This window comes from Chiloscyllium plagiosum, chromosome 36 (genome assembly GCF_004010195.1).
Source record: "Chiloscyllium plagiosum isolate BGI_BamShark_2017 chromosome 36, ASM401019v2, whole genome shotgun sequence".
NCBI lineage: Eukaryota > Metazoa > Chordata > Chondrichthyes > Orectolobiformes > Hemiscylliidae > Chiloscyllium > Chiloscyllium plagiosum.
In genome coordinates this window covers 37,890,803-37,914,786 of record NC_057745.1, presented here as the reverse complement: position 1 = coordinate 37,914,786, position 23,984 = coordinate 37,890,803, and the positions used below count along the sequence as shown (strand labels likewise).

Here is a 23,984-nt window from a genome sequence, read left to right as displayed (position 1 = left end):
GGAATTGATGATTAAAAGGCAATGGTTAATATTTAAAGAACATGAATTACAACAACTATTCATTCCCAACTGGCATAAAATTAAAATAAATTAGGGATACTTTCAGATCCAAATAGGAGATATATAAATTTCCAGAGTAAGCAGCAAGCCTGAGGATTTTAGAATTCAGCAAAAGAGGACAAAAAGTTTGATCAAGAGGAGCAAATTAGATTGTGAGAGTAACATTGAAGGAATATAGGGACTTTATACATTTTATAAAGACAAATGTAGGTCGTTTGCAGACAAAAGCCAGGGAACCTATAATGGGGAACAAAAACATGGCAGAAGAATCGAACAAACACTTTGGTTCTGAATTTGCAACAGTGGGTACAGATAACCTCCTGGAAATATTAGGGAACCAAAGGTAAATTGAGAGAGCAAAACTGAAGGAAATCAGTATTAGTAAGATAATGGTGTTGGGGAAGTTAATGTGATTAAAGGCTGACAAATATCAGGATCCAAGAATCTGCATCCCAAAGTACTAATGGAAGTGGCCCTGGAATATTGGATGTGTAGGTTGTTATCTACCAAACTCTATCGATTCTAAAGCAGTTCCTATAGATTGAAGAGTGAGAAATGTAACCCTACCATTTAAAAAAAGCGGGTGGGAGTGGAGGGGGGGGAGATATAATTACAGACCAAAGCCTAAAATCAAGAATGGGAAAAATGCCAGAATTTTTAATAAAACTATGGTAATAAAACTTTTGGAAACAAGCAATGGGATTAAAGAAAGCCATCATGAATTTATGAAAAGCAAACCATGCTTAATGAATCTCCTGGAGTTTTCAAAGATGTAACTGGTGGAACTAATGAGGGAGAACCTGTGGATGTGGTGTATTTGGATTTTCAGAAGCTTTTGATAAAGTCTCTCTTAGGAGAGTTGTGGGCAATGTTAAAGCATTTGGCATGGATTGGAAATTGGTTGACAGATAGGAAACAGAGTGGGAACAGAGAATGGGAACAATTTTTTTTCCCAAAGTAGTAAGCAGTAACTTGTGGGGTATGGCAAGGATCCATGTTTTGGCCACAAATATTCATGATACATATAAATGACCTTGATGAAGGCATCAGCACTTCCAAGGTTCCTAATGACACAAATTGTGTAGAAATGTGAGTCATGAGAAGGATGCAAGGAGGCTTCAAGCTGATTTTAACCAAGATGAGTGAGTGGACAACACATTGTAGATGCTGCATAATCATATTAAATGTAAAGGCATCCTCTTGATGTGGGAAAAATCAAGAATGTTATTATTTAAATGGTGGTATATTGGGAAGAATGGATGTACAAAGGGATTTGGGAATCCTTCTACACCAATCAATGAAAGCAGACAGTCTGGTGCAGTAAGCAATTAGGAAGGTAAATGTGGAAGAATCTAAGACCAGAGGGTATAACGTCAGACTGAAGAGTTGCCCATTTGAAACAGATAATGACTTTTCTGAGGGTAATGAATCTGGGAAATCAACAAGTAGTAATGGGAGAAATCGATAAACAATGATGGATTTAGAAAAGAAATACACTACAGGGGCAGAGTCATTAACTACCACTGCTGCCGAAAAAAAATGGGAACAATGATTATTATGGAAATTAGTTGAATTTAATGGGTGGGTCTGGGAAATAAAGTGACAGGAAGTTAATAGTTACTCTGGCAAACTTGATGGAAGTGCTGTGCAAAGCCATCATCAAATCTGATTGTCAGCTACGATGCTGGGATAGGAGCTCCTTCCCCTGAAATATTAACTGTTTTGTCTCCACAGATGTGCTTGACCTTGCTGAATGTTTACACCATTTTCTGTTATGTTTCAGATTTCAAGCAACTGCACTATGTTGTCTTAATATTGCCTGGGGTTTCGATTTTGTTCTGTATACATTTCTGTGAAGTGCCTGAATGTTTTACTACTTTAAAGATACAGTGCAAACTGTATTAAGGTATTAATTAGTTACTCCATAATAGTCTACCTTTCTACAATTGTATGAAGATATTAATTGTATTAATTAAGATATTAATTATTTATTCCATAATAATCCACATTTCTCACATTCCAATCACTTAATCTTAACAATCAACATCCCTTCTCCCCAGCACTCTGTTCCCCCCCCCCCCCCCCCATTACATAAATGCTGTCCCTCCATATCACATCAGCTCTGCTCAAGAATGATCTGGACTCTGCTGGCCCTCTCTCCATGGACGCTGCCCGACCCGCTGAGATCTCCAGCATGTTTTGTTTTCAGTACATTTATTCTGTCTGTTTTGCTTACTTTATTTTAATGCTGCATTCTACTTTCTGCAATATTCCTTTCGTGCTTTAGTCATACAGAGGGGTCTGTTTCCGAGCTGTATGACTCTATTTGCTTTGTTAGTTGTATTCTGCGAGGGCTGCTCCCTCTGCTGTGGGTGGGACTTGGCGATTTATCAATCCCTCGCCGCCTTCTCCCTCCTGAGCTGCTGTCTCTCTTGGTCTCTCATTCTTCTCCCGAGTCTCCAGGTGGAAACATGTGTTCAGCAGCGAGAGCAGGGCCAGCATCAGTCAGCGGGAGTCCCTGCTTCACCGTGCTGATTGTTATCCTCACCATCACAGGTAAGAGATGCCGAGCTCAGTGCGAGCCCTTCCCAGGGCTGCGCTGCGGGGCTGGATTCCGGACTCTCTACCTTCCAGGTATTTGCCGATAACGGTTTACACGATTTCACTGAAACCAACTCAGAGCAGCAGAGAAAAAAAGGAATTGCAGGAATTTGTGGAATTTTAGGGGAATTTGTGTTTTCTTTTCACGTGCTTTGCCGAAGACAGCTCTGTCTTTTTAAAACCCATCTCCTGTTGTAAATTAATTGAGTGTTCAGGCGTTTTGACTAAATGGTCCCGGGGAAGGGGTCTCCTCGGCCCGGGGGAGCACCCACATTACTCCGGGAAACGAACTGCCGAGCAGAGGATCCAACCTGAAAGTTCCGCGGCTTTTCGCGTTGTGTTTGTGAAATGTTGTAGGAGCCCCGCTCGTCCGAGAGGCGATGCGGAGCAGGGGGAGAGGGCAGTCTGAGTGATTGATAAGCAAACAAGACAAAGAATGTGTCCGGGAAAGGCCAAGGGGGAAGAAAACCACGGGAACATTGAGAAAATAAACTAGGAGCAGACATGAACAACCAAATAAAGTGGTAGAAAATGAAAGTATGACGAAATAATGGAGGAAACGATGAAGTGAAGACCGCAAATGAAGAAAGAGCGAAGACAGCAAGGTCTAGCGATATTGGAGGAGCTGCTGGAGTAAATTGAAACATTTTTTTGTGGTAGTCGCCAGACCAAATTACTCATTCACACACCTGAGATGATCTGTTTTTCTCTTGATACGCAGTATAGTCATTTCATTTCAGCATTATATATGTACGTTTGCTTGTACTTTTTAAAATATTCGTGGTTTTAATGTAAAAGTGTGAAATGCAATTTAAAAGTTGGCTTTTAAACGGAGGAGAGATTGCCTGTCGGATGTGCTTGAGTCATTGCCTGTTGAATGAATTGCTGTTGAGCTAAAAGTCAAATTAAAGTTTACTGTTGCATTTTTATTCACTGTGTAATTAATTTCGTTCATATGCTGCAGTTGCGCTCCCGTATCTGGTGTCTTGGAGTTTTTAAGTTCGGAGTGCCTAGCGTTAACGGCAGCCACTCCCTGGAAATGATGATCAGTTTTGGTGGATTATGTTAAACTGAGCATCAGTCCAGTCCTTGTTCACCAGTACTTTCAAAAGTACAAACTTGAATTGTTATCAACTAATCCATTCCTCTTATTCAATTATTGTAAAATCAAATTGAGAGGATGATTGTGTAAAACAAACCACACCTTGTTTCCACAAACAACTCCGTCTTTCAGTTGAAGGTAGGAAGCTGTTTGGTCCCACCCCAGATTGAAAGACTGTTGACTACTCTGAGGTTCTGCGTTAATATTTATATTTAATATTCATCATTTCTCTCAAGCAGCTTTTTTTTTGCTTCGTCTAATTCCCACTTTTTCTCCTCCTTTGTCAATTGTGATTCCTTTATTTCTGTTTTATCTTTACACTTCAGATCTATCTTTCTTTTTTCTAACTTCTTAAGCAGTCCCCTGGGACCAAGAATGACTTGCTTTCACACTGGTGTGATAGGTTCTGAGATGGCAAAGAAATAAAATACAACATGTGATTTGCTGATGTTAGCACAGTGGGGGGTTGAGGGAGGGATGGGTGCAGAGGGGTGCTTCGATGTTTATGTGATTTTTCGGACAGTTTGACTTCACCTCCTGCATGTTCCTGATAAAACCAGTCAATGTGTTTGGTGCCTCTTAGATTGAGCACCTCCAGTTCGATCAGTCACAAGCCTGGTTCTCACATGAGTTGGACATGTTTGAATTCTTCAGGAAAATGAAGATGACATTCTTAAAGCATTGACAGCTCCCACATTAATTATGGGAGGGAATTCAGCCAGGGAATTCCTAGAGGCATGGCACTCATCCACTGATTCAATCAACAAGCACATCGACCTGGACCCAATATACTGGCCACTGCAGCGGACAGCTGGAACTGACAACTCGAAGCGGCAGAGACAAACCATTATAAATGCCGGAGGAAAGATCACAGAAGCGCTTCACAGGAGGCTCCCAAGCACTGAGGATGTCACCTAGACAGGGGACGAAACGTCTGCAACACAAATTCCCAGCTCGGCGAACAGAACTACAACAATTATGGCAGACATTGAAAGGATCACTTTGCCCTGGTTTTCCCCCTTATGTGGTTTCCAAATTGGTTATCTGTGCTGAACACATTTAGAAGAAAGTAATTTTTTTTCCTTAAAACCATGTTATCATTGCCTGTTGAGAAGGTGTGATGAGCATACCTCATAAGAATTGTATGGAAGCAGGCCATTCAGCCCACGCTGACCCTCCAAACAGCAACCCACCCAGACACACCCCCTAACCTATAACCCTGCATTTCCCATGGCCAATCCACCTAACCTACACATCATTGGACTGTGTGGGGGAAAACTGAAGCACCCAGAGGAAACTCACATGGACATGGGGAGAATGTGCAGACTCCACATAGACAGTCACCGAAGGATGGATTCGAACCTCGGACCCTGGCACTGAGGCAACAGTGAGCCAAAAAAAGTAGGGACTGCAGATGCTGGGGATCAGAGTTGAGAATATGATGCTGGAAAAGCACAGCAGGTCAGCATCCAAGGAGTAGAAGAATTGAGGTGGAAGGACTTATGTCCGAAATGTCGATTCTCCTGCTTCTTGGATGCTACCTGACCTGCTGTGCTTTTCCAGCACCACACTTTCAACTCTAACCACTGAGCCACCATACCACCCTGTGGATGGTTTGGAACTTAACTAGGAGCAGGAGTAGGTCGTCTGGCCCTTTGAGCCCACTCTGCCATTCAGTTAGATCTTTTCGTGGACTCAGCTCCACTTACCCATCCTCTCATTATAACCCTTAGTTCCTTTATTGTTCAAAAGTTAGCTATCTTAGCTTTAAAAGCATTTACTGAGGAAGTCTTAACTACTTCACTGGCCAGAGAATTCTATAGATTCACAACTCTCTGGGTGAAAAACTTCCTTTGCAATTCAGTCCTAAGTCTACTCCCTCTAATTTTGAGGCTATGTCCTCTTGTCCTGGTTTCACCCACCAGTAGAAACATACTCTCTACTTCTATCTCATAGAAAGGGGGTGGGGCAGCATGATGGCTCAGTGCAGCAGGGACCTGGATTCGAGTCTAGCCTCAGGCGACTGTCGTGTGGAGTTCGCACACATTCTCCCCGTGTCTGTGTGGGTTCCTCTGGGTGCTCTGGTTTCCTCCCACAGTCCAAAAATAGGCAGGTTAGGGGGAATTGGTCACACTAAATTGCCCATAGTGTTCAGGGATGTGTAGGTTGGGCACATTAGTCTGGTGTAAATATTGGATAATAGGGGAATGGGTCTGGATGGGTTACTCTTCAGTACATCCATGTGGGCTTGTTGGGCTGAATGACCTGTTTCCACACTGTAGGGATTCTATAGATTTGATTGTATCTATTCCCTTCATAATTTTATATATTTCTATATGATCCCCCCATATTCTTTTAAATTCCAATGAATATAATCCCAGTCTACTCAGTCTCTCCTCATAAGCCACCCCCCCTCACCTCCAGAATCAACCCAGTGAACCTCCTCTGCACCCCCTCCAGTGCCAGTACATCCTTTCTCAAGTAAGGAGATCAAAACTACACGCAGTACTCCAAGTGTGGCCTCACCAGCACCCTATACAGCTGCAACATAACCTCCCTGCTTTTAAACTCAATCCCTTTAGCAATAAAGGACAAAATTCCATTTGCCTTCCTAATTACCTGTTGTACCTGCAGACCAAACTTCTGTGATTCATGCACAAGGACACCCAGGTCCCTCTGCACAGCAGCATGCTGCAACTTTTTACCATTCAAATAATAGTCCTCTTTATTATCATTCGTACCAAAATGGATGACATTTATTAACATTTATTAACGTTATACTTCATCTGCCAGACCTTTGCCCACTCACTTAAAATATCTATGTCCCTTTGAAATGTTTCACAGTCCTCTGCACACTTTGCCCTACGATCTTATCCAGCAGCCTTTTGTGCGGCACTCTGTCGAATGTCTTGTGGAAATCTAGATACACCACATCTTCTTGATCCCCGTTGTCCACTGTGCTTGTAATGTCTTCATAGAATTCCTGTAGATTAGTTAAGCATGGCCTGCCTTTCATGAACCCATGGTGTGTCTGGACGATATCTATCTAGATGCCTTGGTATTTCTTCCTTGATAATAGACTCAAGTATTTTCCTCACTACAGAAGTTAAGCTAACTGGTCTATAATTCACCATCTTTTGCCTATCTCCTTTTTTAAAGAGTGGCGTCATATTTTGCTGGAGCTGGCCCAGAGTCCAGTGAATTTTGGAATATTTCCATAAGAACATTTGCTGTTTCTCCCATCATCTCTCTTTTAGTACCCTGCAATTCATTCCATCAGGGCTAGGAGACTTATATACCCTTAGCTCCATTAGCTTGCCCAAAACTACCACCTTCGTGATAATGATTGTTTCCAGATCCTCACCTACCTTCGACTCTTTGTCAGTTACTGGCATGTTATTCGTGCCCTCCACTGTAAAGACCGACACAAAATACCAGATTTTCCAGATAACATCAAAGTTACTTTAACATCTCACCATAAATTGTGCTTAAACTACATGGAAATCAGACCAGCCCAAACATTTTTGGGCAAAAAGAAACAAAAGAATTGTGGATATTCAAATACAGAAATGGCTGGGAAAACTCAGCAGGTCTGGCAGCATCTGTGGACATAAAGCAAAGTTTTGGATCCAGTGATCCTTCATCAGAATGGATTTTGAAATTCAGAGGTCTGAAGTTTAAAACAGTGCTGGAGAAGTGCTTTCTCAGCAAGTCTGGCAGTATCTTAAAGAGACAATCAGAGTTAGTGTTTTGAGTCCATTATGACACTTATTGGAAGTGAAATTACCCTCTTGTAGTACAAGAAACAATAGTTCACCTCCACTCAGTGTTTCCTGTTGCTTAAACAACATTGTATCCACTGTCGAAGCGATGTCCCTTTAATTCAAAGGGACCATTATTGCGGCAGAAATTTGTACAAGTTAAAATTTAAATTCAATGTCCCAGATTGAATTCACAAAAGATGTAATTCTGGAAAAGCACCAGAAAATGAGAATGAAAATTGTTCTTTTACTAATCCAGAGCATTGACAATATAGTCCCCTAGGACTGAACCATCTCCACCTTTCCATTCCTCCTCCTGCCCCATTAACCTGGCCATATCCACATGTGTAAGTGTTACCATGTGGTGGCTCAAAACTCTCATCAACTGCATGTATAATACATATTCCCATTACCCTATCAACCCTCCATGTCAAAGCAGTGTGCCAGAATTTGGATAGGTGGAATTTGGAACCGATAGTGTTTATAGCCATTAAACCTTGTGTCCTGAAAGGAATGACAGATATGTACAGCTGCATTTTAGCAACTGAATGCTCTGAGGATCTTGGCTGGTGGGCGTCTTTATCCTCATGGAACAGCACATTCTCTGATTTACCTTAAACCACACCATATAAGACTCACTAGTTTAGTACAAATTGCTAACATTTTACTGTCATTGGGTCAGTCTCTAATAAGAACTAGGTGGAAACTTTCTTGTACGATGTTAGCAATGAGCTTTGAGACCCATTCCATCTGTCTGAGCTAGATTCAAGCCCAGGTGCTAAGGGTGAAAGGGCACTTGTACTGCACCACCCAGTCTCCCTTGATTAACATCACTTAAAAAAAAACTACTGAAATATCTCAGCAAATCAAGAACATTACAAATTATTTTGTGAATTTAGAACTGGACAAGTATAGAGAGCACATAGAAATGAACAGAATATACCAGAACAGTGATCAGTACTGATTCTACAAGAAGTCTTCAAATATTTTATATTCTAACAGTTGAAGTGGGTGGAAAATTGAAAATGATGGAAATCAGGAATAACCATAAAATGTTTAAAATTTAAATATTTCAGTATTTTAAAATATATTGAAAACAGCTAACATTTTAAATAGTTCTTTATTTCAAGTAGACACTAAGTTTGATCTGTTGACCTCCATCTCTTGGATCCTAGATTTTTTGACTTGTTCTGATCTGTTTGACCTCAAAAGGGGCTTTTACAGCCTGACATTTCTAAGGATGGACTATCTCAACCATTATTAATGCCTTTCTTAGATTGTGATTGGCATACTGGATTTGACTGGTGATTTGTGTTTTTAAACCTAATACAAATTAATTTGGACCAAAAGCACAAAGGCAGTGTGATTAGTTAAAATATTCATTCAGAAGCAACTGTTGTATTTTGCCCAATTTCAATCATATTTTTCTTCTTCTTGTGAATTTGTACAATGTGTGATAGTATTTGTAATTCTTCATGAAAGGTGGTGACAATTCAAAACCAAGGCCTGTAACAAGTTAAACATATAAGGCATGTACAAATCAAGTAGAGATTTGGCATGCTGCTGCTTCCTTGTAAAATATCTCTAACATGTTTAAACCCCTGTGATTTATTATTGGCCCCTCTTACTTAAGTTACAATGCTGCTGACATTTTGTTTGAAATTCCATTTTCACTGTAAGAAGCAAAAAAGTTTCTTAAAGCCCTACAGAGAAATGATAGGGCATTAGATCTGACAGTAACTATGAGGATTGTAAATTTGATTATAGACCAAATAAACTCCTGGCTTGAGGAAGGTTTTGTTTGTCTATTGAAGGCTTAGCAACAATGGATTACTTCTTGTCAGAATGATTGCCTCCTTTGTTGATGGTGACTGACATTACATCAGTGGTAGGGAAATTATTAGAGAAGATTCTTAGGGACAGATTTGCTCACATTTGGAAAGTAAGTGTCTCATTAAGGATAGTTAGCATTGCTTTGTTGGGGCAGGCCTTGTCTCACAAATTGAATTTTTAAGAAGTGACAAAGATGATGGATATGGATAGAGTAGTGAATGTTATCTACATGGACTTTAATAAAGCATTTGACAAGGTCACCCATGGTAGGCTAGTCCAGAAGATTAAGTTGCATGGAATCCATAGTGAGTTGTTAAGTTGGATACAAAATTGGCTTTGTCATCGAAGAAGAGAGGAATTGTGAAGGGATACCTTTCTGACGGGAGGTCTGTGACCAGCAGAGTTCCATGAGGATCAGTGTTGGAATCTCTGTTGTTTGTAATCTGTATAGATGAGTTGGATGAAAATGTAGGTAGTCTGATTATTAAATTTGCAGATTGAAATAAAAATTTGCAGAGCTGTGGATGGTGAGGAAAATTGTCAAATCATACAGCAGGATATAGATCAGTTGGAACATTGGGCAGAGAAATGGCAAGTGGAGTTTAATCTGGACAAGTGTGATGTGATGCATTTCAGGAGGTCAGTTCTGAAGAAAGATCACTGGATCCAAAGAATAATACGGCGCAGAACAGGCCCTTCGGCCCTCAATGAAAGCGTTAACTCTAATTTCTCTCCAGAGGTGCTGTTAGACCCGCTGAGTTTTGCCACCAGTTTTTGTTTTTGTTTCTGATTTCCAGCTAGCACAATTCTTTTGGTTTTCTGCAAATAGATAAATGTTTTTGCAAATTATTTGTCTAAGTGTCTGCTGATGTCTACAAAGCTGTAGTTCCTTCTGCGATTAGGGACTCTGGTATGATTACAGCCACAGCAGGAATTCCCACTGGATTGGACAGAGTCAACATGGATTTACAAATTGGAAATCATGCTTGACGAATTCATTGGAATCTTTCAAGAATGTAAGGTATAGAATTGTTTGGGGAAACCAGTGGATGTGCTTTGTTTGGATTTTCAGAAGCCATTCAGTCAGGTCCCATTTAAGAGATAGCATGTAAAATTAAAGTACAGGACATTAGGGGAAGTGTATTGGCATGGATACAGAACCGACTGGCAGGGAACAAATTGTGGGAATAAATTAGTCACTCTCTGCGCGACTGGTGAGATACCACAGGATCAGTGATTGGACCCCGATTATTCACAATATATATTAATGACTTAGATGCGGCAAATAGATTTTTTTTAAAAATTCATTCACAGGATTTGGGTGTCGCTGACTAGGCTAGCATTCATTGCTCGTCCCTAATTGCCCAGAAGATAGTTGAGAGTCAACCACATTGCTGTGGGTCGAGAGGCATATGTATGCCAGACCAGGTGAGGATGACAGATTTTTGTCCCTGAGTGACATCGTGAACCAGATGGGATTTTATGACAATCAACAATGGTTTCATGGTCATCAGTAGATTCTTAATTTCAGACTTCCTTTTTATTGAATTCAAATTCTGCTATCTGCCATCATGGATTCAAACTCAGGTCCCCAGAACATTAGCTAAGTTTCTGCATTAATAGTCTAGTGGCCATTGCCTTCCCCTGGTTATATCTTATATCTCCCCAGGTTACAGCTGACACAAAGCTGCTTGGGAGAGTGAACTTTGAGGTGCAGCAGAAATGCTTCATTGTGATTTGGACAAGTTGAGTGATTGGGTATGTGCATGATAAATGAAATATAGGGTGGATATATATGAGGTTATCCACTTTGGTAGCAACAAAACAGAAATGCAGATTGTTATCTGAATGGCTGTAGTGCGCAATTTTGGTCTCTGAGTCTTGTCCTGCTATGGGGGGAGTGCAGTGAAGGTTTTCTAGATGGGATGGCAGGCTTGAGGTATGAAGAGAGATTGAATCAATTAGAACTATATTCATTGGAACTTAGAAGAACTTAGAAGAATGAGGGGAATTTTGTAAAACCTTAGTAAATTCTAACAGGACTAATCAGGGTAAATGCAGGAAGGATGTTCCCAGTGGTTGGGGATTCCATAGAATTTTCCTCGCCACAGAAAGTGGTCAAGGCCAAAATATTGAATTTTTCAAGGAGTTATAGTTCTTAGTGCTAAAGGGATTGAAGAGTATGGGGTGAAAGCAGGAATAGGGTACTGGATAGCTTAATCAACCATGAGCATGTTGAATCATGCAGCAGGCTCAAAGGGCTGAATGGCCTCCTGTCCCTATTTTCAACGATTCTGTTGGAGCATTGCTATGTTTAGGGGCAGCCAGAAATTCCATCAACATGGATAGTTCAACCCAAGTATTTGGATTTTTAAAGTGGTAATGGTTTTCATGAGACAGTATCAGGGCAGGGCAGGTCTTGCTGGAATGGTTATAATTATTTTATCTTCAGTCAAAATAAAATGTGAAAGTCAAATCTAAGAAGCTGCAAATCCATTAATTATAAGCCAATGACAAAAGAATGGAAGCAAATGTCAGCAGCAAATTATAATTTATTTATAAAATAATCTGGTAAATACAGGCTTTGGTGACTTTATTAGGAGAATTATTATCCAACCAACCATTAACTTCAAGGTAGTAGCTTTTCAGAAGGCCTGTTTAACACCAATTGGTGAATGATTCACTTTAGATTCCGAAAAACCTTTGTTGAAGTTCCTTGTGAAAGATAGTTGTACATCAGCTCAAAGCAGTTAAGAGTTGAGTGTTAAAGCTGAAAATATGAGTGTTCAGGTTGGTAGTAGGAGGAGGTTCTCAGCCCCACATGTATGTTCTGCCATTCAGTAAGATCGTAGCTGATTGATTTATCTACATTCCTGCCTACTGTTGACAACTTGCACCTACTCCTGTTATCAAGAATCTATTGACCTCTGTCTTAAAAATATTTAAAGACTGTGCATCTACCACCTTTAGAGGAAGAGAGTTTCAAAGACTTATAACTCTGTGAGAAAAATGAGAATGCTCATTCATCTGGAATGGGTGACCCCCAATTTTCAAACAGTGACTCCTCATTCTCGATTCACCCAGAAGTGGAAACATACTTTCCACATGCACGCTGTCAAGATTTCTCAGGATCTTATATTTTTCAGTCATGTCACCCCTTACTCTTCTAAATTCCAACAGATACAAGGCCAGCCTCCCCACCCTTGCTTCATAAGACAAGCCCATCCCTGCCATTTCAGGTATAGAACATAGAAAAGTACAGCACAGGAATAGGCCCTTTGGTCCATGATGTTGTGCCAAACATGATGCCAAGTTAAACTAATCCCTTCTGCCTACCCATGGTCCATATCCCGCCATTTCTTGCTTATTCATGTGCTTACCTAAAAGCCCTGTGAATGCCCCATCATATCTGCTTCCACCACCGCCCATAGCAACACATTCCAGGCAACTTCCACCCTGTCTAAAAAAAAACTTGTCCCTCACATCTCCTTTGAACATAAGAAGTAGGAGCAGGTCTAGGCCACCTGGCTTCTTGAGCCTGCTCCCCCATTCAATAAGATCATGATTGATTTCATAGATTCAGCTCCACTTACCTGGCCACTCACTATAACCTTTAATTCCTTTACTGTTCAAAAATGTATCTATCTTTGCCTTAAAAACATGAGACAAGATCGCCTCAACTGGAACTATCTCCCTTTTCTTTTAAATGCATGCCCTCTTGTGTTAGACATTTCAACTCTGGGGAGAAAGATTCTGACTGTCAACCCTATCTATGCCTCTCATAATTTTATAAAGTTCTACCAGGTCTCTCCTCAGCCTCCACCACTCCAGAGAAAACTACCCTAGTTTGTCCAGCCTCTCCCTTTAACTGATAACCTCTAATCCAAGCAGTATCCTGGTAAACCTTTTCTGCCTCCACCTCCTTCCTGTAATGTGGCGACGGAATTGAATGGAGTACTTCAAGTGTGGCCGAATCAAAGTCTCATAAAACTGCAACATCACTTTCTAACTTTCAAACTCAATGCCCTGACCAATAAAGGCCAGCATGCCATTCACCTTCTTTATCACCCTATCTACTCGTATAGCCATTTTCTGGCTGCTATGGACTTGAACCCCAAGATCAATAATGTTAAGACCTGTTGATAACTGTATACTTTCCCTTAACATGTGACCTCCCAAAGTGCAACACCTCACACTTGCCTGGATTCATCTCCAACTGCCATTTCTCTGCCCATATCTGCAACTGATCTGTATTCCACTGTGTCCTTTGACAACTTTCTGCACCATACACAACTCCCCGATCTTTGTGTAACTCTCACTAAATCCCTGTATTCTCAGTGCTTCATAGAAATGGAGTTCAACATGGAGAAAAGTCTATATGGAGGGAGGCGTATATGTGGTAATCAGCAGGAGGTTTCTTTGACCTGATGCAGTGAGATTTCATGGGGTCCAGTGTCAGTGCTGAAGAAACTCCTTCTCAACTTTATACCATTGTGCCATCACCTTTTTAAGATCTGTACTGCTGGTCAGAGAGGACATGCACATTGTTTAAGACTTTATAAAGTATGATTCTGTGAGTATCACTATGTCAGACTGTTTCCTGACTAGTCTGTGAGGCAACTCTGTCAACCTTGGTACTAGCCCCAAGATGTTCATTCAGAGAACTTTGTAGGATCAACAAGCCTGTTGTTTCATTGCCTATGTCAATGCCAGGTGGTCTGTCCATTTTTTAAAATACTTTTTAACAGTTTTAACAACTGAATAGCTTGCTAGGCCATTCCAGGGGGTGGTTAAGAGTTAACCACATTGTTGTGGGCCTGGACTCACATGATCTGGGGGAGGTGGGGTGGGGTGAGGGGAACACGGTGCAGTAGCTCAGTGGTTAGCACTGCTGCCACACAGACGGTCACCTGGGTTTAACTCCACCCTTGGGTGACACTGTGAGTGAAGTTTGCAAATTCTCCATGTGTCTGCATGGGTTTCCTCTGGGTGCTCCAGTTTCCTCCCACAGTCCAAAGATGTGCAGGTTCGGTGGTTTGGCAATACTAAATTGCCTATAGTGTCCAGATTTTGCAGGCTAGGTGAATCAGCCATCTGAAATGCAGGATTATAGGGATAGGGTATGGGGGTGGGGGTGGGTCGGATGCTCTTTGGAGTGTAAGTATGGACGCAATGGGCCGAATGGCCTATTTCCGCACTACAGAGGTTCTAAGCCAGACCAGCGATGAATGAGAGAGTTCCTTCTTAAAGGTTATTAATGACAATCAACACTGGCTTTGTGGCCATTGTCAGATTTTTAATTCCAGCTTTTTAGAATTAACCTTCCACTATCTGCTGTAGTAGGATTTCAACCCAGGTCTCTTGATTCCTGTTTCAGCAACAATACCATCAGGCCATATTATTAGCTATGGTCATACTAAACAAAAAATATTGACAGAATGCAGATCCTGTGACGCTGACTCAACTGAAGCAGAATCAGAAGGGTAAATACATTGGATGATCTAACAACTTCTGAGTTTGAGAATTTTGATTACCTTACTTTTATACATTCAATTTCCCTAAAACTAAAACTACCTTTTTAAATTTAATGAATCATCAAATTAGACATTCTCACTGAACTCATATTGATCTTGTCAAGTATCTATGATTATGCTGTTCAGGAGATACCACATTTTTGTTTAAATTTGTTGATGTGAGGTGACAAGTACTTGGTCAGCCCAAGTGGCTTATTTTGACAGCTGTGTTAATAGCCTTGTAATGCATGTTGAGAACTGAGGCTGAGTTATTATTGCAAGTGAAGGTTTTAAACAAGAATTCCTCACCATTTATACAATCTAAAAAAATTAAAGCCCAGTTTAAGTGGATCCATTTCACTTTAACCTGCCTCTTTAGGATACACATAGTAAGGGAATTGCTAAAGTTTTTGCTGGTTATAAATGGGAACGTTATGTAATTGCACAGTTATGGAAATCTGTTTATTGTCTCCAAAGTGAGCACCTGGTTTCTCTCTGTTCTCTTTTTTCAGTTCAAGGCTGTTTAATTTCAGGTTGAGTAAACAGTTGGATGGGGATAGTTTAAAGTTTCAGCCCATAGATCTCTGCTTGTGCCTGTGAAAACCCAGGTTCTCCACTGGCACATCTCAAAAGGTTGATGTTACATTTGTTTTGTGACTTGCACTATGGGATACCACAAACAAAAGCTGAAGAAACGGTCTTTTTTTTAAAATGCATTAGCGACTCTCGCCTGCAGCTCTTGATTTATTCTGATTTTAGGAACTTCTTGTTTAGATATCAGGCCAGCTTCACAGATATTTCAACAGCACAACAGGGTGTGTTTGTCAGACCACACATCGAGCCACTCTTTGTTCAAGTACAGCTGTTTTGTTGTGCATTAGTTGTTTTAGTTTCTGTTGTTTCTATGAAATAAGTGTTTCAAGTGTTTAAAGCAAACAGATCAGTACAAAGAAAACTTGAAGCTGATAGTGCACCGTAAATTAGTCAGAATGTCAAGAGGAATGTCTTCCCATAGTAAAGGTTGCAGTCTCATCATTTCCTATTCATGTTTCTGCATCATACTGCCTCCTCTGCTGTATTTGTACCTACATATTCACAGACCTCTAATCACTCCCTGTCAAACAACATTTCATTTAGAAATTTTCATCTTCATTTTCAAGTCCTCTTCATAGCCTCACTCCTCTCTCTTAACATCCTCCAGGCACACAGTCATCCATGATATCTTCTTTAATTCTAACCTCGTGAGCATCTTCTGATTTTAGTTGCTGAACCACTGGTGTCTGTGCCTTCAGCTGTGTAGCTTCCAAAATCCAAAATACTCTCTCCCCACTTCACAACGTCTATATCTCACTTTCCTCCTTTACAACAGTCCTTAAACCCCAGCTCAAACAAAGGCAGAAATTGCTGGTGAAATATGGAGAGAAAGCAGAAGGTCATCTACCAATGACCCTTAAATCCTGAAGAAACTGTGTTCTCTCCACAGATGCTGCCAGACCTGCTGAGCTTTTCCACCAGTTTCTGATTTCCAGCATCCACAGTTTTTTTTGTTTAGTATTGATTCAATGAATTTGTTGGTTTATATACTTCAGGCAACAATCAGGTGTGTCATTCATTTTGTGCAGAGGCAAGGCCAAATGTTTCATTACAAAGTTTCTCAAAAAACAATTTGGCGCTGTCCCTTGAGGAAAGATAATATAAATACCCTGTACAGCCACCAATATCCAGTTGCATATATTTGCATGAAATAGACAGAAAACAGTGAAAATAGTTTGGAAAAATCTGCACCTAACTTGACAGTAGTTGAAGTTCGATGGGGCCAACCTGACTAGTGCCTGACTGAGGTTAAAACTGGGAGAAAGTGAGGACTGCAGATACTGAAGATTAGAGTCTATAGAATGGTGCTAGAAAAGCACAGCAGGTCAGGAAGCATCTGAGGAGCAGGAGAATCACCCTTTCTGGCATAAGCCCTTCATCAGGATTGGGCTCTATTAAAATTGAGCAGCTTTGTCTGCATTAGCATTGTTTTCAAAGTCTCCTGTCCTAACTGGATTCCATGGGGTTAGCTAATTTAAATAATATAAGTATGCACCGTATATACTTTTAACATGTCTAGGCATTGTATGGTTTGGTGGAGCAGGGGAATTTGAAAGGAGTCTCAATGCTTTTTAATTGGAAGTTGACAGCTATGACAAAAAAATGTCAAGTAGGTTCTCATGGTATAGGCAGTTACATTAGATTAGAGATTCCCGACAGCATGGAAACAGGCCCTTCGGCCCAACAAATCCACAACGACCCTTCGAAGAGTAACCCACCCAGTCCCATTTCCCTCTGACTAATGCACCTAACACTATGGGCAATTTAGCATGGCCAATTCAACTGACCTGCACATCTTTGGACTGTGGGAGGAAACCGGAGCACCCGGAGGAAACCCACGCAGACACGGGGAGAAAGCGCAAACGCCACACAGACAGTCGCCCGAGGCTGGAATCGAACCTGGAACCTTGGCGCTGTGAGGCAGCAGTGCTAACCACTGAGCCACCGTACCACCCCATTAACATGGGTGGAAGTCAAAACGTGTGGTGCTAGAAAAAGCACAGCTGGTCAGGCAGCATCCAAGGGCCAAGAGAGTTGATGTTTTGGGCATAAGCTCGTCATCACATTCCTGATGAAGAGCTTATTCTGGAAACATTGACTTTCCTGGTCCTTGGATGCTGCTTGACTGTCTATGCCTTCTCCAGCACCACACACTTTGACTCTGATCTCCAGCATCTGCAGTCCTCACTTTCTCTTAACATGGATGGAAGGTTGGCTGGGCTAGCAGAAAACAAATTATGCCTAAATGGGCCTTCTCTGTTTGGCAGGTTGTGATGGGTGACAATTTCTGTCAATTACTTAAATGTGGGAACAAAAGCATGGTAGCTAAGTTTGCAGATAACACAAAAATAGGAAAGTATGTTGGAAAGAAAACATAACAATATTGCAAAACGAGATATAGATAGGTTGAATGACTGGGGAGAAAACCTACCAGAGTATAATGTGAGTTATATACGGCTTTAGTGAGGCTACAACTTAAATGCTGTGTGCAATTTTATTCTCCTTATTTAAGGAAAGATATTAATTCATTAGAGGTTGTTTGTAGGAGATTTATGAGATTGATACCTGGAATGAGTTGGTTGTCTTATGAGGAGAGGTTGGACAGATAGGGTCTGTTTCCACTGGAGTTTGTAAGACTGAAGTATACAGCTCATGATCCTGAATGGTCTTGACAAGATGGACATGGAAAAGACATTTCCTGTTGTGCGTCAGTCCAGAATTAGAGGGCATTGTTAAATATCAGGGCTGGCCCTTTTAGGACCGAGATGAGATTTTGTTTTTCTTTGGAAATCTCCCTCAGAAAGCTGAAGAAGTGGGGAGGTTGGATATTTTATAAAGCTGAGCTAAATAGATTCTTTGAAGATAAATCAGGGTTAATGTTTCAGGTTGAGTGACCCTTGGAACTGAGGAAGGGTCACTTGACCCGAAACATTAACTTTATTTCTCTGCACAGGTGCTGCCAGACCTGCTGAGCTTTTCCAGCAATTTCTGTTTTTGTTACAGATTTACAGTGTCTGCTGTTCCTTTGGTTTTTGTTGTCAATAGATTCTCGTTAGGCAGGGGATCCGGATTACTGGGGGTAGATGAGAATGTGAATTTCAGTACACAAACACATCAGCCATGATCTAATTGAATGGCAGAGGAGGCTTGAAGGGCCAGATGGCCGACTTCTGCTTTTACATCGTGTGTTCTTGTGTTATTGCACAGGCTCTCTTCACCATTAGAAGAGAGCCTGAAGGTCCCATTGGAAATGGTGGTCTCAGGAAAATGACCAGTTTTACACAGCTACTGTGTGCAGGAGGCATGTCTGAAAGAAGCTAACACAATGAAACCAGTAATTTTTACAATGCTTGTGACTGAAACGAATGCAGTCAGATCAAAGTCTGGAGTCAATCATAAACACAGTGTGCAAGGCAATGGCCCAATTCTGACAATTCACATCCCTTCCCTGTTGTCTCCACAAAGGTTTAACTCCAAATCTGTGGCAGTGAAAGGCCAAGCTTTCCATTCACCTACTGAACTGTTGCATTTTTCTTCACCACTCACTGTCTCCTTAGATGACTTCGATACTCACCCCTTCTTACATGCAAAATAGTTACATACTGAACCCCTGCAGTGGTGTCTCACACACACACACACACGTTATCTTATCACAAAAGGCAAGCATTGAGAAAGCAAACGATGATGCATTTTGTCGAGAGAGAAAATATTTTAATTTTTTTTCCATGTTAGCATGAAAACATTCTTTTGCTGTTTTAGAACTGTTTTTCTTCATCACTGTGGGACACAGACTGTCGTCATGCATTCCATTAAAATGTCAGAAAACTGCAATATTGACATATCAATCTAGACATGTTATCAATGATTACTTCAGCAACAAAACAAAGTGCAATAAATAAAGTTTGAAATTACCATTAAAATGTTGGAGCTGACAATAGCTGTTTGTCTTTAATGCAATTTCTTAATGTGTATAATACATTTCAAACTGTCTCTTCATAAAGCTCTGAGTGTTTTTCAGATGTTTCTCAATGGTGGGGCAGGGAGGATGGGGAAAAGGAACATTCAAACAGTGGCTTCTGCTTCAAGCTTGTTACTGAGAAAAGAGCTTCATTGTGTTGACCATGGAATGCAGCTGAACTCAGTCCTATTAACCAGTTGCCCTTGTGATCACATAGTTCTCTGTGTATCATGCATTGACTATATCCTTCAAGCAGGCTGACTTAGTATCTGTCATACTTCCTTTGGCAGTGAGGAACTCCCCATTTCCCACCCCAAAGTCTCTGTCCTACAAGTAAATTAGGAAGCTGCAAGTTGGTAATTTTTATTTTCCTTTAGTTTTCAAGAAGCTTGTCATATGATTCGGAGAACTTGGACAGGCAGGATTAGCCTAATTTGCCATCCAAACATGATTTCTGCAGTTAAAGATAAGGCATATCCGGAGATTTAGCTCTGACATGCAGCATAGCAATAGGAAGAACCTCGCCATAATTTTTATCTCAGGTCAGTTGCACAGAGAAATCCGAGCTCAGTAAAACCGACCTTTTAAAACTGCCAGCTGCAATTCCCATTTTGGTCAGGGTTGCAGGCTGGAGTTTGAATTGGGTTGGGGGAGCTGGATAGAGCAGCAAAGGCTGCTGGTGCCTGAGCTGAGTTGGGAGGAATGCTTGCTTTGGGACTCCAACACTGTTCAAAGTTTAAAAGAAAATATTAAAACATAAAACATCTCTCTTGCTTTCATCCTTTCTTTTCTGCACTCTCTATGACCCATCCATGCAAACCATTGATTATCTACAAAGTAAAAGAAAAGTACTGTGGATACTGGGTATCTGAAATAAAAACAATGCTCCAAAGAAAAACAGCCAACCTTTACAGTCCAAAATTACTCTGCTTAAGAACTGAGAGAGCTGGAAATGGTGGGATAGATGCTGTTTATCAATGGGGAAAAACAAACAAGTGCCATCGATGGTGAGGGTTCTCAAAAGCAAAAGACCGCGTGAGTATCAGTGGTCATCAAGGAGAGATATAAATGCAAAATATAGTGAATGGTAGGTGACATTAGTAAGAAATAGGTGGGTTTTGCTGACCAAATGTATGCAAACAGTCTATGCGCCTATCTAGTCATCCCATGACCCCCTCATACCCCAGTGCCATCTCATGCCAACCTAACCACCTTCATGATTCCCTTTTACCCCATATGCTCTAATCATTCCTCTGGTGTATTATAGTCCCTATACCAACCCAGTGCCAACTCAACTCCTGCCCATCACCCATTGCTCATCTCGCTGCACGCTAACTCACCTTTTGTCCAGCATCAGCATAACTCGAGACAGTTGATGATCTCACTACAGAAAGAAAAAAATGCTTATTTATACAAGAAAACTGAATACAATTAAGTTGCTTCAATTAATTCCTCATGAAAACAAACAAGTCATTTTCATACTGTAAGCACTTGGAGTTGTCTAGCAAAACGGTCACACATACGATTATGAAAATGATCATTTGGAAAATCAGTCATGCATTACAAATTCTATGACTTGTATGAACAGGCACTCTATAATATCCAGTAGAGTTTTTTAAAAAAAAATTCTCCACGTCTTTTGGATTGTTCCTTCACAATTTGGTACTCGGATGAGCTTATGCACCAGCACACCTTTTCACAATCCCAGAGAATGCCTTACCTCTCCCAAAGACTGACCTTTGACCAGATCTAAACAATGTGTTACAGCTCCAAAAGGGGAGGAATATAAATCATTCTTCCAACCATCGCCATTCACCTCTTCACCGCCTTTCACACCTACAGACACCTCATATACCACCCATCCCCAGTGTGCCATATATCTCCCATGTCACTCAATGCTTCTATCAATCCCCATGGTTCTTCATATCCCTGTACTAACCTAGTGCCTCCTTGGATGCACCATCCTTTCCCTTTTCACTTACCATGCCAAGTATCGAACAGTTATAATTCTGTTACAGTATAGCAGACCCCATTCTATTGAGAAAAGTATTGTCATTCATAAAACACATTTTGACACTTGACAGATTGACACTTCTTAATAGGTTGACACTTTTGAACAGGTCTTGACAAGTTGGACAGCTTCAGTGGCTTATATGCCTTTAATGCAGAATTACCATCATAGTTAACAGCGCCAAAGTGCACAGTGCACCGCCACCAAAACAGCAACCGCAAACCCCAAGGTGTCCTGATGTCATTCTGTAACTCTCCAAAGGGAAACCTTAGCTAACCAAAATAAATTCACAGAAAACAGGCTTGCTCTAATCACACTCTATGTTCAGACACCAGGGACAGCAAAAGCAGAATTCAGTGGAAGTAACTGATCATTTAAATTGCTAAATGCCTCTGGGAATCATGCGTGCCCCCAATCCCATCCTCACAAAAATAAGAAATGCCAGATTCAGGACGGGACACAGAATTCCTGACTTGTTGCAAAGTTTCTGTTGAAGCTTATTTGAGTGATTGAAGCATATGTTGATGGTCGCTTATCATTCATATGGAATATTCTACCTTAAGTGTTTCCTTCATGACAATGCTTTGTCATAAAAGTTTGATATGTTTGCTGCAAGTAAGTTAAAATGTCCAAGACATTTCTGCAGGTCTCTTTTGTCCTGGGGAGTAGACATGTGTCACACATCTTCATGGTTGTCTGGGTTGGGACAAATCCCTTAATTTGAATAGATAGAGCCAAAATTTGGGGAGGCAATAATCTAATGATATTATGGTGAAATTTGATTAAAAAAAAACCAAAATATCTGGAGTTAAGAATCTACTGATGACCATATAACCATTGATGATTGTTGGAAAAACCCATCTGGCTCAAGAATGTCCTTCAGGGATGGAAATCTGCCATCCTATCCTGATTTGTTGACTAACCACAAAAAGTGCATATCCCATGAGTGAATATTAAAAGAAACTATGTTCATATGTATTCCTGCTGATGAAGAGATCCCCTTCATAACATGCTGTTGCCATCAGCAAGTGGAGATTTCAGTCATGCTGTACTTTTGGTATCGCTCATCCCTGTAATATCAACAGCAATACAGACACATTCAGGAGAACTGCTGTAATTCTGTCCACGTGCTGCTGGGACACATCCTCACTGACTGTGACAGCCTTGTATTCTCTGAAAGCAACAGCTTCCACACAATGTTTTGAAAGTAGTAATTTATTGAGCTTTCCTACATCATGTGAAGCAGCTAATGTCCGTGCTTGGCATCCAACTCGATAACAAGTTGAGCTGCTGTGAAATTGGGATTCACTTCTTTCAATGTTGGAATTTTGTACACCATCTCTTTCGAGGAAGATTTAGACATTTGCATCACGCATGCTCCCCGATGGTGTAACAATCTCTAACCAGACGTGCAGAGTGAATGAACCAACCTGGCCTTCTCCAGAGCTCCACAGCATCTCAGATACTAGTCTTTACATTATATCAAGGCAATGATTGGAGACACTGGATACTGCAAAAACTATGGGTTCTGATAACATTGCAGCAATAGAACTGAAGACTTGTGCCCCAGAACTTACATTTCCAGCCAAGCTGTTCTAGTACAGCTACATCACTGGCATCTATCTGACAATGTGGAAAATTGTCCTGGTATTTCCTGTACATAAAAGCAGGCTAAATTCAACCCAGCCAATTACTGCCCCATCAATCTGCTCTTGTTCTTCAGTGAAGTGATGGAAGATGTCATCATTAGTGCTATTGAGTAGCATTTGCTTAGCAATAACCTGTTCACTGAAGCCCAGTTTGGGTTTTGCCATAGCAACTCAGCTCCTGACCTCATTGCAGCTTTGGTCCAAACATGAACAAAAGAGCTGAGATCCGGATCTAAGGTGAGATGATTGTCCTTGACATCAAGGCCGGCTCTGACTCAGCATGGCCCCAGCAGGACTGCAATCTAGAGGAGGTGAAGAATGTGGTGCTGGAAAAGCACAGCTGGTCAGGCAGCATCCGAGGAGCAGGAGAGTTGACGATTCAAGCATAAGCCCTTCATCAAGAATTCATCATCAGAAGTGCAAAACCTACACCCACACCTCCCACCCCACCCCCAACCTCCTTCCAAGGTCCCAAAGGATCCTTCCACATCTGACAGAAATTTACTTGTATTTCATCCACTGTATCTGTTGTACACGATGTGGTCTCCTCTACATCCGGGAGACAGGACACTGTCTTGCGGATCATTTCAGAGAACATCTCTGGGACACCCACACCAACCATCCCCACCCCCCCCATGGCCAAACCCTTTAACTCCCCCTCACACTCCACCAAGGATATGCAGGTCCTAGGTCTCTTCCATTGCAAACCCTTACTACCTGATGCCTGGAGGAAGAACGCTTCATCTTCTGCCTTGGGACCCACCAACTACATGGGATCAATGTGGATTTCACCAGTTTCCTCATTTTCCCCTTCCCCCACCTTATCCCAGTCCCAACCCTCCAACTCAGTACCGCCCTCTTAACCTGTCCATCTTCCTTCCCACACATCTGCTCCACCATTG

General features: G+C 41.2%; 1 protein-coding gene across 4 annotated transcripts in view; it reads left to right on the top strand.

Annotated features, from left to right (window-relative positions):
- Positions 1-2,424: 2,424 nt before the first annotated feature.
- Positions 2,425-23,984, top strand: part of LOC122541124 (cell surface glycoprotein MUC18-like) — a 192,540-nt gene continuing 170,980 nt past the window's right edge. Inside the window, exon 1 of one of the 4 annotated variants that reach the window (XM_043677731.1) lies at positions 2,425-2,616. In XM_043677731.1, coding sequence (XP_043533666.1) covers positions 2,532-2,616 — 85 coding nt within the window. In that variant the 5' untranslated portion in view covers positions 2,425-2,531. The remainder of the gene's footprint in view (positions 2,617-23,984) is intronic. The other 3 variants (XM_043677730.1, XM_043677732.1, XM_043677733.1) reach the window with 3 other exon arrangements.